The sequence below is a fragment of the Hetaerina americana genome, unplaced genomic scaffold (assembly GCF_022747635.1).
Source record: "Hetaerina americana unplaced genomic scaffold, ioHetAmer1.1.p SCAF_7, whole genome shotgun sequence".
Lineage (NCBI taxonomy): Eukaryota > Metazoa > Arthropoda > Insecta > Odonata > Calopterygidae > Hetaerina > Hetaerina americana.
In genome coordinates this window covers 2,327,804-2,344,510 of record NW_027287316.1, presented here as the reverse complement: position 1 = coordinate 2,344,510, position 16,707 = coordinate 2,327,804, and the positions used below count along the sequence as shown (strand labels likewise).

The following is a 16,707-nucleotide window of genomic DNA, read 5'->3' as shown; positions in this document are numbered from 1 at the left end:
TTGATCTTCCTTCTTTTATTCTCTGCAATTTGCCGTTACACTTCATTAGTAATAAATCACAATCTGTATCACTTCCAGGAAACTGTGCGATTTAATCTCGCTATCTCTACATATTTGTCCAATCATTATATGTGCCACTGGCTAAGTCCTCGAGCAATACTCACGCATGCGTACTACGTATTATGTATGTTTTGGTATTTAAACCAAGTGTTTGTTATGATTAAACACCGTCTGCTACAGATTTATATTTTCTCTTCCCCGAGGTTATTCCCTTTTCAAAAGCATCATCCCCCCCCCCCTGCTTTCCAATCATACTTTGTCTATCCTCGCTCTTCTATTGCCGACCATTATCAAATATTTTCATTAAGGAACACTCGCAATTTTTTCCTGCAATTGATCGTGTACCCGGCCAATATCAATCTCCCAATGGCTGATTTTGTGTAAGGTAAACCAGTTTTGATGGACCAAATTTTACTTCTATTGATAATATTCTTTTGCTCTCCTGCTCGGTACTAACTCTGCCTCTCGCCATTGCGCTCCCCTTAGGAACCACTCCAACGTGCTTCGGACTCAATGGACATTCATTCCAAATCACCATTTACAATGCAGTCTACGCATAATCCATTACTGTACGTTCCTGAAGATCTTTTTTGCGATTTGTTACAGCAAGAAATATTATAGTTCTCTTTTACTTTTCAGCCTAATTTTTTTTCATCCAGAAAATTCTCTGCTCCCGTTCAAGTTTTCCAATGGCATTTGTTTCCAAAATCCTCGACGTAAGTGTTGGTATCCTTAGTGTTTTGATAAGTGTCAACATGAATGCAGCTTCTTCTTTCTTAAAATTAATTATATTATGGACATCCCTAGGGACACTAACAATCATAGATAAGTTTTCATCATTTGAAGGAGTATTATGTCTGCTATTTTAATTACACTTCGAAGGATTTAAAACGTTAGCACCTTAGTTTCCATGTGTCTCCTGGACGGAACTGGAAATTCGCGTCAGTGCCAAATTTTATAATAAAAATCTTACAATGTGGCGTTTCAACTGGAATGATATGCCAACCGTAAAACTAACCCAGCAAGCAAATTTAGCCAACGTATATGCAGGCTTCATTATAAAACCTAGAAAAGTAGAGCGCCGACAAAAAAATGAAGTATATAGGGCATCATCAATATTTTTCACCAATTCAATTATAATTTTTTTTAAAATATCGTGCTACTTTCACTTACAAAATATTACATTTTAAGTTTCCCGCATTCAAAATATGTCCTTCACATTGTAATGGAGTTAAACATCAAGTACGTATCGATGAATATATTTAAGAAATTAATAATAAGTTAGTTTGTAACGATAAATAAGCTCCTTTCGTCGACATGGCTCACTGCTGCCGATGGCATCAGAAGATGCCACGGCATAATTGAGAGCGGTAAACATCTCCACTCGCGGAGAAGACAAACAGATTAATCGGCCATTTACGCAGAACATTGGAGCGCGCTCAGAATGCAAACATGGCGCTGCACACTCGAGGCGGGGCGATACCCTCTTTCGCTTCTTATGAATTCCCCGGAGGGCGAAGGGGGGACAGTGGGGGAAAGTTCCCGCGCGTGGGAGAGACACGTCCGTTCGCCGGGGCGAGGCGGATGGGGGTCAGTATTCAAGGGAGTGGGGAGATGGGCCAAGAGCAGAATGCAACTCATTTCCTGGAGGGGGGGGGGCAAGGGAAAGTATTTCACGTAAGAGCCCTCGAAAATTGATCCACTTGGCTAACGACTGGAAGTAGGGTGCGGGGATCCTCTCATCATCATGTTCCTTTAATCCTCCGGAGGAGAGGCATTCGACGCCCTTTCTGACGCTCTCCTCGATCGATCCCAAGCCAATAAGCTGCTTGGCGAGTCGCGAAATTAACTGTGACCGAACACGCTATTGTCAACCGCGAAGGAACCCCTCACCTGCCCCATTGACCACAAATTCCACCCACTCACCTCTCACCAAAAGATGTTTTACCTTTCTTTCTTTTTTGCTTTGCCTCTGAGTTCGTGTCACTTGTATTCATGCATGCATGATAGTAAGACTTCTTTTGACGATATCAAGTGTGAAATGAAACCATTTAACTTTGTAATTCCATTCGCAACTGTCAGAGACAACAAATTTCAGATATCAAGTTTGTCTCTTCGTTTGCATGGTTCTTCTGCCAATGCCATTAGTTCTTTCTTCGAGAATTGCGTAATTTTAATTTACTAGCATGACAATAGTTTTTTCTATCAAACTCTCGTGCACAGGACCGCAACTATTTGATTACCGTTGCCAAAAATTCCGGGTATAGACAACCCGTGAATATTTTTTGTCGGTGGTTTGCAATATACTACCTTGTAAATGTAAAAGTTTGAGAAAACAGAGTTCACAGTTGGTATCTCTTCACTAGTTGACGGAGGAACCAGTTAGCACTTCGTATAATAGAAATTAAACCTCTTCACAGTGATTGTCTGCACTTTTTATTAAATTACGGATTGGTGTTGACTGTACACTGACATCATGAAGAGTGAACATTGGTTTACTGCCGTATATGTATGCGCCACTTATGGAGAAGAGAGTACATAAATAAAAAGGAAGAAAGTAAGTGAAAAGAATGGAAAAGGAAAGGCGAGAGAGTGCCTACCTGGATCGGGAGATACTTCAACAATATACCTTAAAATCCGTAATGTTAAATAAAATTGTAAATTCAAAAAATACCGTTTCTACTCTCGACACTTCTTCGCCAGAAACATGGTCAGCAAAATATAGAAAAGTAATAACAATTTTCTCTTTATACTCGAAATTTTTAGAACAAGAGAAAGAAATAATCAAAAGCTAATGTCTATCGATTTGATAATCTTCTTTTCAAGGAATCGGAAGGTAAAGAAATGTGACTTCGGACAAAATTTGGGCCATCCGGCGAATAAGATTTTACAGAATGCTGATTGGCAAGGTTTTAAAGGTAATTTTAACTTTTACCATGATGAGAACCTCAGCTCGTGCTGCGTCCAATCTCTGACCCAGGCTATCGTCAGTACGGTCAATGGCAACGCCCCCACAGCAATCCGGAAATACTTTCCAAAGCTTTATAGTGAACTATTCCCATATAAAGCCAAAATATTGTTTTGATATTTTAATTTTGGCTTATTCGAAAAGATAAATGGAAATCAAATCGGAGTGTAGAAATAATGGAAGATTGTGTTTCATCAAATGAGTTGACCATGCCTATGCGCTGTCGAGACGAATATTTAGCCTTCGCACAAAAAGGCACGGAAGTGTCCACATCCACAAATTATCTTGGAGTTGGGTGGGGCGAGTACGCTATATATCAACTTCAAAACACATCGAACGAAACATATATTCTCTGAAAACAACTATCGTTTTGGATTGCTAGTACTTATAAAAGGGTAGCAATGCCCAATTTCATGTGTCTACAAAATCCGTAGTCACGAGATCGATCAAAGCAGATTTGATAAGAAAACTCAACGTCCAACTCCCTGCCTACCTGTTTTGGTAACATTAATCTTCATCCCATATCTTCTCACTAAATTTCTACCGCGGTTAATAATGATTGCAGCACCCCAGCTGACTTGATTACCCAGCCTCGTTCATTCGCGAACTTAACTAATTTTATGAATGCCCCGCCCTCTTTTATTCCTATCTGTAATTTTTCCCACACCATCAATCTATACTCTGCTATATAATGCTATTCAAGTCAGTTTTCCATGAAATATGCATTATTGAATTTTAATCTATGATCGGATTAATGTTTTCATTTTAATTTGGATATTTAATATACAAAATATTATGACTAAACCATTAAAAAGTAGAATTTTTGAACGCATCCCCTCAAATAACAACCCATCTGTATCTTATTTGAAAAAAAGAGGGAGTAACCCCCAACCTCTGTGCAGGATGTGAGTGTAGCGAAGGGAGATGTGGCTGGTGACATTTCTGAACTCTATCCCCCTCCTTTGTTTATTATCTCCCTTAAATCTTCGCTGACTTGGCAGATGCCATAAAACAAATGGGAACACACGTCTGCTTCGCTCGCATCAATGCTTTGAAGGCACTGCCTTCCCTGATCCACTTCTATCGCAGCAACTGGGAAAAGTTTAATTAAGGTTACCAAGGAACGATGGAGTTACCTGACGTTTCTCGGATTTTCATCCATTGCAGCGTAGAAAAATCGTGTAATATATTTGTGCTTAAGTTTCAACTTATCATGACCATATCAAATTATATTAAAATGACGGCAATGGTGGCTCATGAAAGAATTGAAGCTCACGACAATCACAGAGCTTCTCTTGAATCATCAGAGAGACGAGCAGTCGACTTCAAAAGATCAAAGCCCTTTCTCATTACACGGTCGCAAGATTTTCAGTATTTCTCTAGAACTACACAGCTTGTGATTCGTTATTACTTTAAATTTCATCCATTAGTTGAAGAGCACTCTTTATAAATAAGTATAAAACTATATTTGTAAATAAATATAATTGTATATTTCAAAATAGGTGAAAAAATTCACAATCGGCTTGTTTATTTTTTCCAGATGCATCCAGTATTCATAGCTCAAGTCTGGGAAGAGATGAACGTGCGTGCGTGCGTGCACATTTTCCTCTTTATCTATTTCCAAACAAACTCTGCGCGACTTGAGCACGCGTAAAGCAACGCTCACTTCGCTTTTGAAGATACACCGTTATAATCCTTCTCCAGAGCATTTGTGCCTGTTTTTTCGGCAAATCGTTATCATCTCGGCGTCCATTCATTGCCAACGTCGCAAAAACGGCTAACTTTTCCACTGGATCCTTTTCCGCAGCGAGAGATATCACATTTTGACTTGGTGACTCCATTGAAGGCGGGCGCCGTGGGAAATTTTGCCCTCGGCGGTAATTTAAACTAGCATCGAATGGGCTGCATATCCATGCGGAGTGGGCTGCTTACATTTTATTGGGTCAAAACTCCAGGGCGCAACGAGGAAGCGCAAGCCATGTAGCCGGGTGGGCTCGCGCCAGCGTGGGAGGGGGTTGCTTTGTGCTCGTTACCATGAAAGCGTCACGCTGCTAAGGGAGTTTCCGGGGAAGCCTCCAGCCCGATTGACTCCTTGGACGTTGCCAAAAATATTAGCTCGCTTCCGCCTACAGATCGCTCACCCCTGCATATGACGAGCCGCAGGGACACACGTAAAGTCGATGTTGGCAGGGACACCCCTGAAAGGTTTTAGCACGGAAATATCTTTGAATTTCATCCCAAGTGAATCGATTGAGTTTTTTAGGGTCTCTTGATTCACGTCGTGAGATACTTGAGTGCGACAGGGAATGTGTTATCCTTATCAGATCTTAATAATACTTGGGAGAATTCATCTTCTAATCAAATGGAACAGATTTGGGGGGTTTTTCGAAAGAAACTCGAAGTCAAAAAATCACGGATCATTCTTTATGTCCACTTTGCAGCTATATACTACATACTTCAAAACCTCTTCTCGAACGTTTAACAACCTCAGGTAAGGAGCCTGAACGTTTTTCACCTCTCCCTGTTTATTTATAATCTTGATTTAGTTTACGCGAAACATTTATTATAAACATATGCATTGAAACTTCCCGTTCGATATAGGTTCTTTAAATGGATCACTGCCTTATGGCATTATTTGCACATCTGAGTGGACCGCTTCACAGCATCCACAAATGTTTCCGTTCACAGGCAATTAAGCTATTATTATACCCATGGTCAATCAATCTGTGGGCGAAATTTATGAATGCAAAAGGTTCTAATAAACATTAAAATCATCCGAATATGCGTGATCAGTTTTTATCTTTCTAATTGATTTCTAGAGAGACGCGAATCAAAGCGATATGGTTTTGAAATATTGCCATCACATCCGCCATATTCCTCCGATTTTACTCCGAATGACTTTCTTTTTCCCAGAATCCTAGAATGTATCGCGGGATTGGAGATTCGAAAACACGCCATTCAAGAGGAAGAGTCATGGTTTTCGATGCAAACTGCCGAGTTCTACAATGGCGGCTTTAGAAAGGTCAAGAAACACTAGAATGGGAAAGGTATCTGAGGAATAAAATTAAAATTTATGTTCTATCTAGATTATTTTCAGTAATAATTTAATTTAAGTTTACGATATCCCCCCTCATATGCGAATTATGTAAAAAAGTGATGAAAGGACATAAAAAGTCGAAAATAAAATTATTGCACGGGTGGATAGGAAAATGACGCGGGGAAAATGGATTTGTTCAAGATGATTGTGATTGCATGCATGAGAAACAAATTGAAGAATGTCAACAACGAATTAAGATGGCAGAAATAAAAACAGATAAATTATAAACTAAGTCGCAAAAATAAAATTGCAAAAAAAGAGTGGAGGAAGATGCAGTGCGAAAATATGTGGGCACTGCGAAGGAAGGGAGAAATGGGCGCAGTGTAGAGAAAGGAGAAATTTATTTCGGAAAACATAGGAGAAAAATGTTTTTTACCAAATAAACATATGGAAAATCCTAGAAATGCGGGAGATGCCGGGAAAGTAGTTTTATATTTATATTATTTTAATCTGCTAAATGTACATTGCAAATCAACAATTACAGAGTGCATCACACATCATACGCCTTGACCGGGATTGAAGGTTAAACTTCCTCAGCCCTCAGACGCTCAAGGTGCCGATATATCGACTCTAGTTTTAAACTATTTTGATATTTGTTATTTAACGCAAATCAAGCATTGATTTCTGTTAAATTAATTATGAAATATTTGCTTATTTATTCTTTTGAAATGGGAGTGGTTTTTATAAATTATAAAGTTTAAATTAGCCAAAGTGACTGCAAGTATCTTTCCCCATCCGCACCTAATCAGCTGTGGGTCACCATTCCAAATTTTAATTTCTCTTCGCGTTGTAGGTTTCACCACATAGATTCCGTTATTATCTCTTTCATTCATTCATCTTCCGTATTTCGTATGAACTGCCTTCCGTGCTCTTTTTCCACTGCGTTATAATTCGCAGCCTGATTCTACATGTGAGACGAAATACTAGCCGAAATTTTCCGTTTTTTTCCTTGTGTTGCATTTGTGGAAAGTCCGCAAGCATTTCGCTACTATCTCAATTAATAGTAATGCTTAACTACACCCCATTGGCCCGTGCAGGGGGTCACGACGTCTTTCTTTACTTCGACGGTCGGTCTCCGTTAGACTCTCAGGCCTCTTCTTTCTGTTCCCTCTTTGCGCTTCGCTTTCGAGTCAATATTTGCTTGCCATTGGGCCAAGGGGGGCGTGATTGTTTTACGGCCTCCGCAGAGATAAGACGTTGAACGGAGGCGAGGGCCGCATCAGCACTCCTCTCGTCTCCCCTCATCGCGAGAGAGGGCGCTCTGCGACCTTCCGGAATCCTGTAAACACGAGGTGCGGCAATCGGAATGAGACGTCACTGGCACGATGGATTTTATTCGTGGTGCTTAAACCGTTCGCCGCTGAATGATGACATTTTTATAGTAAAAGTGATGTTTAACACCTTAACAAGATAGCGAGTGTGATTTACCGCATTCACGTGCTGTTGACGTGCATTTAAAACATAAGGCAATATTTTACGCCTTCTGGAATTCAAATGAAAAAGGGATCGACGAGGCGTGAGGTGCAAAACAAAGCCAAGTACTAGCAATGAAATTACTCTCCACCTCGGTAGTGAGATAAGTGCTTATAATTAAGTGAGACCATTCCAAGAAGAGAATTTTTACACTGATTGATGATATAAAAAGGCAAAAGTAAAAGCAAAATCGAGTAGAAAAACATTTACAATCTAAAGAATTTGAATCCCCTTTATACCAAACCGGATTCAGTTATCAATAAGGCAACTAAGAATACACACATTTGATTTATTGTCTTGAAAATGACCACGCCTATGAATGCCCCCGTTGTTTTGTTAACATTAGGCAATCTTATGCGAAATATTTCTCACAGGGAAGTTATGGATAGCTCAGTAACCGTATATAACCACCTGTGCACATATTCTGGTAGACTCGAGCGAAATATCCTGAGCCAGGTAGGGCAGCGATTGAGGTACTGTTGCACCGAGAATATTGCTCAGATTGGGGTATCATTGCGTGGCACTTGCAACGCCTTGAACATGAATATCCTGACACCATTCCCTGGATAAAAAATCATTTGTTGCACGAAGAACCTAAAACTATGATTCTCAAATCTACTCAAACAATCGATCTACTCATTGCACGGACCCATTTCGTAGTTAACATGTTGTCTCACACTACCGACAAAAATGCTATTCGAAACACTTTCGAAATCAGAGAGATCTAGGAAACAAAATCAGTGCTGTGTGGAGGAAAATGAGAATCAATTAAGCAAAAGGCTTGAGCCTATGGATGGATAGTGCGATGATACCTTAAGGAACGTATCGCACCTTCCAATTGGAATTTATTGAACTTAAAATCTTCCAATTCCCTGAAAATGTCATTTTGATATCCCATTTGCTTATTAACGAAAAAAATATCAATGATAAATATTAAAACACAATGCTGATGTTTCGGTAAGAAATATATTAATTATTGGAAAACGTAGATATTTACCAGCATCAGATATTAAAATTTATTATTATTATTTTGATTTCTAGGTAATCTACCGGTTAAGGTAGGTTTTTGGATGGGCATAATTACTAATTAAATAATTTGTGACACCTAGCAAAACACAACATCTTATTTTACATCAAGTCCCTCTTCAGCTCTGAGTACTTTCTTCCTCACTTCATCCCATCCAACATCCCTATCCTGTTCCTTCCCTTTCCTCGTTTGCCTAACATTCTCCCCTCAATTACAGTCTTCAACATCCCACTGCAGGTCAATACCCCCTTCAGCCACTTTTCCTGCCTCCATAGGATTGCTCCTAACAAACCCCTCTCTTCGCCCACCATACCAAGTACTTCCTCGTTTGTTTTCTTCTATGTCCATTTCACCTTATCCATTCCTCTCCACACCCACATTTCAAAAGCCTCCAAATCTACGTCTATCCTCCTGCTTGAATGACCACGTTTCCGCGCCGTACATAGCTACGCTCCATATCAAAGTTTTTACGAGTCTTTTCTTAATATCCTTACTCAACGTCCCTGTCACCAAACCCCTTTTCCATGTAAAAGCCTCTTTACCTAGCGCAATTCTTCTCCTTACGTCCCTACTACTTTGGCCATGATGGTCCTAAAACACTACCGATATACGTAAACTACCTGCTCTAGTTTTTGCCCTCCTATTTTAATGTTAAGCTTAGCCTTTTTCTTTCTAGAAAATCGAATAACCTTTGTTTTATTAATATTTATTCTCATCCCATACCCGTCGAACTGAATTTCTAATTCACTAAGCAATGCTTGCAACCCCTTTGCTGACTGACAGACTAAAGCTTGGCGATCAGCAAACCTAAAATATCTATTTTTCCCCTTTCCATCTCTCGCTTCCATTTCCCCTTTTCATTCTCCAATTTCCCTGCCCTCATTATTGTCCTAACATTCCACGTTCCTATTCTAACTAATTTGGCCTTCTTTTCCTGCGTCTTCTGTCCTGCTGCTGCTGGTTTCCCCTGCAAGGGTTTCGTGGGATGACGACCGCGGAAGCCTTGCCTCCCCCGCTGGCGTACACGACACATGGCCGATTGGGCCCAGCCCCGTAGTCGCCCGGACTCAAAATCTCTGTATTGTCCATTATTTAAATCTTGGAAATGATAATTGAGGTGGTTTCCTGTTGCCTTCCTCATTAGTGTTTTTAAAGTGACACCATCACTTACTGTCCGCCTCACAGAGGAACAGACGCTGCGTGGACTACCTTTCGTCTGGCTCCTAACCTTCGACCTATCTGGCATGGGTGACCCTACCAGGAGCAATTATTATTACTCCCGCCAGCACAGCTCTAGGGGTCATCGGAACGTATAAGCCCTTCCACCACGTCAAGGTTGTAGTCCGTCAATTATCCAATATTATTGATACTTAATAGTTCATCGTTTAATTTTAGACAAACACAGGCTCTACACTCTTACTTTAACTGACCTAAAAATACATATAATGAAACTGCAAGCCAAAATAAATTTTTCTTCAATTCCGCTCAATATTGATTGACTTTTCATAATTCAACGAAATATTTTTTGACAAAAATTTACTATTTTTATTAGGAAATTAGTTATGGTGGAATTTTAATTGTATTACCTTTCTTTTCTTTTATTAACTTCGTAGATAATATAACAAAAATAGCAGGTGTTAAATGTAAACGTTAAATATAATTTAAGTTTTAAGTTATCTTTAAAATAATCCCCATTAAAAGAAGGAGAGTGGGCTAAAAGTTACTTGCAGAATGATTTGTTTAGGTTCATCAAGAGGATAGGCAGTCGGGATTACATTCTGGCACGCTCGAAACCCCCACACGATTTCCTTAAAGGGTAGATCTTGCAAAGTCCAATCGGGTCTTTTCGTTCATGGTGTTAATGTTCAAATTGATGCTATATTTCTAGATTTTATAAGGTGTGTCCCAGAAGTATTATGGCTTATTTCTAAGATGGACGGACAGACGGGCCGCGAGTGCTTTCGGACGAACAAAAGGACACTCACTCGCGGATATCTGTCAAGAGCTTCTCGACCATGTGCGTGAGGATCCGAATATTTTAGACAATGACCCACTAGACTTCTTCCTCTTCCCCCACTGCCTCTAATCCTTGCCGAAAGGATGTCACCACAGGTTGGTGGAAGCGTTGCAACGGGCCGTGAGGAGGGAACCAAACAGCATTCCAGGCGTCACCTCCCACGAGGCGTGGAAAACCTGCTGACAGCGGTGAGTAGACGTAAAAAGGTGCGTCAACACACCGCTACTTCGCCAAAGTCGCAAAGGGCGCTACATCGAAGACTTCTGGGTGAGTTTATGAATTCTAGCGATATATTATTTTAATTGACTCAGGCCTAGTACTTTTTCGGACAGATATTGTAAAAAGGCATCCCACAAAGTCCACCATAGGAAATTCCTCCAAAAGTTGGGAAGCTTCGGGATTGATACATGTGCAATAGACTGATTAATCAATTGCTTACAGCCCGCGAGCTCAAAGTTTTAGTAGACTGAGTATCATCGGACAGAGTAAGCGTCACACCTGATGTCCCACGAGGAAGTGTTATCGGACCGCTATTGCTATTTTTAGTACAAAAATGGCATTGGGTCCCATTTTTCCAGTAAACTTCGTCTATTTGCTGGCAATACAGTCAAATATAGGTAAGTACCCTATCATGAAGATAGGGTGTCATGAAATAACAACCTAAGTGCAATCCAAAAGTGGTGCGAGACGTGGGAGCTAGAATTGAATGGAATATTTGAAGTAGGAATGTATATTTATGTTTGGAGTATTTCACCCCAAACCCCGCTATTATTTTATCTATTTATTCATATACCCTACAAGCCACCGCTACGGTGTGTAGCAGGGGGCTCACCAGAATAATATGACCCTACTGCGGTCGAACAATGTTATTACGATCCTCTATCGTTCTTGGAAAGAATGACATCTTAGATTTATCTGTTCTACACTAAATCTCTCTCTAGTTTTATTAGCATGATGTCTCCTACCCTAGTACGTTGGGGGTAATAATATATTTTCAAGATATAAAGCTAAAGAGATCTCTTATCAATTTATGCGAGATCTTTTTTTACTTTTTTACAATCCGGCAGGCACACTTCTGCTGTGCCCTTATTTATTTTGTCTGAACCTATCTTACGTTATTTTTAAATAATTCAGCCAAAAATAATTAGCACTACTTTCGGTTATACTTTCCTATGTTGATAATGTAGTACGTGTTGTAAGTTGAGTGAATACCAATAAATTAATAAACCTAGTATATGATTTATGTACTTATAAAATAATTTGATGGTAAATTTTTATTTTGAAGACTCAAGGTACGTAGTAAGTGACAAAGCGTTTCCCTATGAAAGTGGGCTGTTCTTGTTAGTGCTCTTTCAAACATACCTATACAATGAACAGTTTTACTCTGGTGGCTGGGATGATATATCTTCCGTGTCTTTTACCTGTGAGTTCTTATTTTTATCGAGATATTGCGGGTCGTTTTTTAGATGGGTAGAAATAAGAGAAAAAAATTGATTACTTGAAATGAATCGATTAAGGAACGCGTTTATAAAACGAGTATACAATATTTATAGCAGTTATTTGCAAACTTAGGCATGGTATTTTGTGGAAATTTACAACACACACTAACATATTTGTACGCCTTAACAGGCATGATATCTATAAAATCCTAACTACATGCTGCTGTAACTCACATTTCAGTCTGCAAACTTTCTGCCTCCCTTAAGTCCACCCTTTTAGCCTCTTTTCCTTCCTTTGTCGTTCTTTTAAAGAATTTGCCCTTCCCTCTTCGTTTACAGCACCCCATTATCACTCAGTTAGACCTTGTATACATTAATTTTTCTTTTTAATAGTCTCCTTCATTGAATTCCTCCCGAAGATCGCCTCTCTTCTCCTACCATGTCGATAACTTCATCGTTTATTTTATCCTTCCTGTTCTTATCACACACACACACACATCTTATAAATGTCCCTAATGCCTAATGTCTCAAGGACCAAGCCTCTGAGCCACATAAACTTTGCTTAAAAATAGTGTTTTCACCAGTCATTTCTTCAACTCTATACTAATGGTGCCAGCCTGTAAACTCTTTGCCACGCATTCTCCTTCCATTTCCTGAATCATTCACTTTTCTTTTAAGCAACCCCCTAAATAGTTGAACTATTCTACCTAGCTATTTTTTTGGTTCCTCGGTTTCAATGCTTATCTTACGCTTTCAATTCTTGAAAATCTTATTGCCTTCGCTTTCCCATGATTTAATTCTCATGCTGTACCTATTGCACTGATTCTGCAACGAGTTAAGTTATGATTGGTGCCTTCTGACTGACTGGTTATCCAATAATATTACATGATGAATTTCCCTCATAATTTTATTCCGGCCCGCAGGCATTCCCGTGCCTCTCTAGCGAATGTATTATATGGAACAGATCAGGCGATAACTGGTGACTCTACCCTTCCCATCTGCCTTGCGCTGTACATACCGTCCTTATATTCCTTTGTAATATTAATTTATTTATTTTTCATGGCTCAAGTGCGGAGTGTGTGACACAGTTATGACCTGTGACAGCGTGAATTTCTGTTAGTACTGATTTCAACAAACACCTATTAAATTCGAAGTTTGCCCCTAGTAGCAATGCCGATATCCCGTATGTCTTGTCCCTTTTTGTCTAATTCTTAATTTTATCTCGACCATCTGGTTCCTTAGAGTGAATGGATACTGAAAAAATGAAAAACAGGAAACTATCGAAAAATTTCTCGCTCATTTATGTTAACTACATACATATAGTTTCAATGCAACAATTTCAGAGTGTAAAAAACATTCGCCTTGACCGGGATCGAACCCAGATGCCTCGATGTCCAGCCGAATATTTCAGCCAGTCAAGCTATGGATGCGCCCACTTGTATTCCGAAATTTTGCGGGGCTTTAAAGGAACAAGGTGTTGTGACGAAATACCGTGCATACAATGTCAAAGTCATTCATAGTCGTGCGTGACGGGCCGCAGTCCACGAGGTTAAGGCCAAATTGTAACACTTAGGCTGTTTTTACCTTTGACAAATTCCAAGATACTGTGGGAGATGCCGCAAGATTAACTTTTAAGGGAGTCATCAGCTAATATGCATTTCAATGCAACAATTTCAAATGTAAATAGTTTTATGTCTTTTATAAGATTTATACATTTTGAAAGTATTGAGTCAATGGCAAACTAATGCCTACTCATGAGGTTATATCGCCCTTTACTATCCCTCGGCTTCAGCTAGAAAAACGATAGCTGGGAGCGTGTTACTCGCTGTTTATCGAAAGATTTGGCGATATGGGGCAAGAAAACAAATCCGCTAACTCAAATTAATACCATAATACGCGCATTTGCGAAAAGGTATATTTACGTGGGAATGCGACCTACTCCCAGTCCCGAGGACGTGGCGTGTTTGTCACCACCGGGTGCAGTAATGGATTGTGCGGGCGGGCCGCAATGCATATAAGCGGGCCACCGCGACGCCCCTCCTCTCACCTTGGCAATCCCTATGGCAGACGTCCTCTTGGAAGTTGTGAGAACTCTCCTCGCAAACTGATTCGCAGCCATGACAGCGCTTGTCGAACTGCGAACAGTATTCCGTCGGCCGACACGACAAATCGCCGCACTTCTTGGAGAGCGAGAGCACCGCTGTGGCGCCGTGAAGGAAGACCGCCGAGAGGAGAAGCAGCACCGCAGTCGGTGCACCACCAGTCACCGCCTCAACTTCCACCATGCGCACGGCCACCATATTGCCTTCACGGTTCGTCGGTTGCCCGTTACGTCCACTCTCCCGCCGCCCACAACTCGTCCTTCTCGTCGCCACAGGAGAGAAATGCGAAAGGAATCACTCTATGATGGCAATGCCAACAGTACGAAGTTATATCACCGTTGTCGCCTAAGATATATCCCGTGAACTCATTGCAGTCGACACTTTTCAATTCTGGAGTATCCGTTTGTAAAGCCAGAGCGTATTCCAAGAAGTGGTGTCATGGAGAGATCCACTGAAGGAGACGGTTCAAACTTATTTTTCACACACTGCCTTTCAATAAAGTAAAACTTTCCCCTTGTGAGTGACCTTCGTATCCTTACGAGGAATTATTCGTCACACCATCAGCCCTTAACTTTTTTCTCGAGCCGGATGTTCGGCGATGACATCATCGGCACTCTAAACAAAACATACACTACTACCACTTGATAAATCGCGACAGCATATTAGCAGCAAAGAAATTTATCGAACTGAAGTGCATCCCAGCAATCCCATCAGTGTCAGTTGAGCCAAGAGTATTATATTATCTCTAAATATTCTTTTATTCAACAAAAAAATCACACGGGCAATGCTGCCGAAAATATAAATGACTTTTGGTAGAAATATTGAAACCTAAACTTTTATCATCAAAGGTAGTTACCGACACCTTTAGATTTAACGCCTGATGTCACTCTTTAAATCACTGTTTGAATCACGAATGCCACCACAACAGTTAAGACTATTAAACATGGAACTAACGTTCACCGGAAGGCGAAGCCTCCAAGATGAGTCACCCTGGACACACTCCGTAGTGAGCTGAACACTTAGCACGCCACTTCGAGAGACTTCAATGAATGAGAAAGCAGGCGATACCAAAGGTGACGGCGGCGGTCTCTGGCGTCCTAGCGAAGGAATCCAGTGACTTCAACGGCCGAGATTCCTCGATGCGAAGGGACGCCTGGTTGCTAGCTCGCCACATCACCTCCGTCTCTCACCGTTGACTTCTCACTGACTGCGCTGGAAAGTCCCATCTCCCCTTCCATTGCACCCCTCTCCCATTCCAGGCACTTGCCACAAACCAACCCGACCACTCTGGCCGTACCGTTGCTTTGCCCCCGACGCCCCCCTTCTCCCCCGCCTCACCTTGTCGCCTCCGCCCCTCCGGCCTCGCCTTCACCTGCCCCCCTCGCCCCAACCACTCGTTTAGCGTTTTCTACTCGATTCTCCCCCATCCTCTCCTCCGCCAGCAGCCGCGCTCTTCCCCGCCCTTCCTCTTGTGGAGTGCGCGACACACCTGATTGCTCTCGCCTCTCCCGCAATCTCAATATTGAATAATGTTGCAAACTTGCGATTACGCGACGGGACGTGCAATAAAGCCGGCTCAAGTCGTAAAAGTGAGCGACTCTTTTGTCTAACGCTCCTCCAATATTTCCTACCAACATTCCGGACGTGCAGTCGAGGATGTAAGAGTATGCCGGCCCCCCTTGAAGGTGAAAAGTTGTTGTTCTGCCACCAATATACCACTTATTATATATGAAGCATTTCAATGTTAAGAATCCAACTGAATTTGCGCTCATTGAGGATGATTTTCTTGGAACAACCGCTAGTGAGAAATACCTGTGTTGCAAAATAATTCGCTTATTGCCGGTTCCAAAAGCTTGTACGCCTAACTTGGCGGCAACGTAGGTAGATTATGGCTCATCCGAATATGTTTCACTGTGTTCAAAATAGCTTGTTTTTCCTTCGTGCATCGGTTTTGTGAGTTTTTCAAAATGGATTTCTAGTTCTCTTTTGCGGAATTGAGTCAACATGAACCCGTTTTTCGGCAACGTAGATTGATACCAAACTCTTATGTTTAGGCACTGTTACATATGAATTTTTCTTATCAAACGATAGAATATTATATATAGTATATATATATATATATATATATATATATATATATATATATATATATATATATACATACATATATGTGTGTATTTATATATATATATATATATATATATATTTCTTTATTTATATGTATATGTGTACAACAAATATTAGTGTTCAATGAGTATGAGAAATGCCATAGTATTTGTTTGTTTCACAAGTTGATGTTATCCATTTTTTAAAAGTTTTTCTCATCAATCAGCAGCCTCTTGCAGTAGCAGTATGCATACTAGATTCGGGTCGTTATTTTTATCGAATTTCCATAATTTTTATCGCAAAATTTGTCCGAGTGCATACTGTCGCGATTGAGCGACGGGAACAGGATTACTGGCCTTGAAGAATTGGCTCCTCAACGAGGAAGCACTTGCTCTGTCGCAACCGCGTACACTAAGCG

At 40.6% G+C, this 16,707-nt stretch overlaps 1 protein-coding gene across 1 annotated transcript in view; it reads right to left on the bottom strand.

Moving 5' to 3' along the window:
- Nucleotides 1-15,360, bottom strand: part of grnd (grindelwald) — a 61,059-nt gene extending 45,699 nt beyond the window's left edge. The window contains exon 1 of the mRNA XM_071595810.1: nt 14,129-15,360. Within this exon, the coding sequence (XP_071451911.1) occupies nt 14,129-14,381 (253 nt within the window). The 5' untranslated portion in view covers nt 14,382-15,360. The remainder of the gene's footprint in view (nt 1-14,128) is intronic.
- Between the last annotated feature and the right edge of the window lie 1,347 nt (nt 15,361-16,707).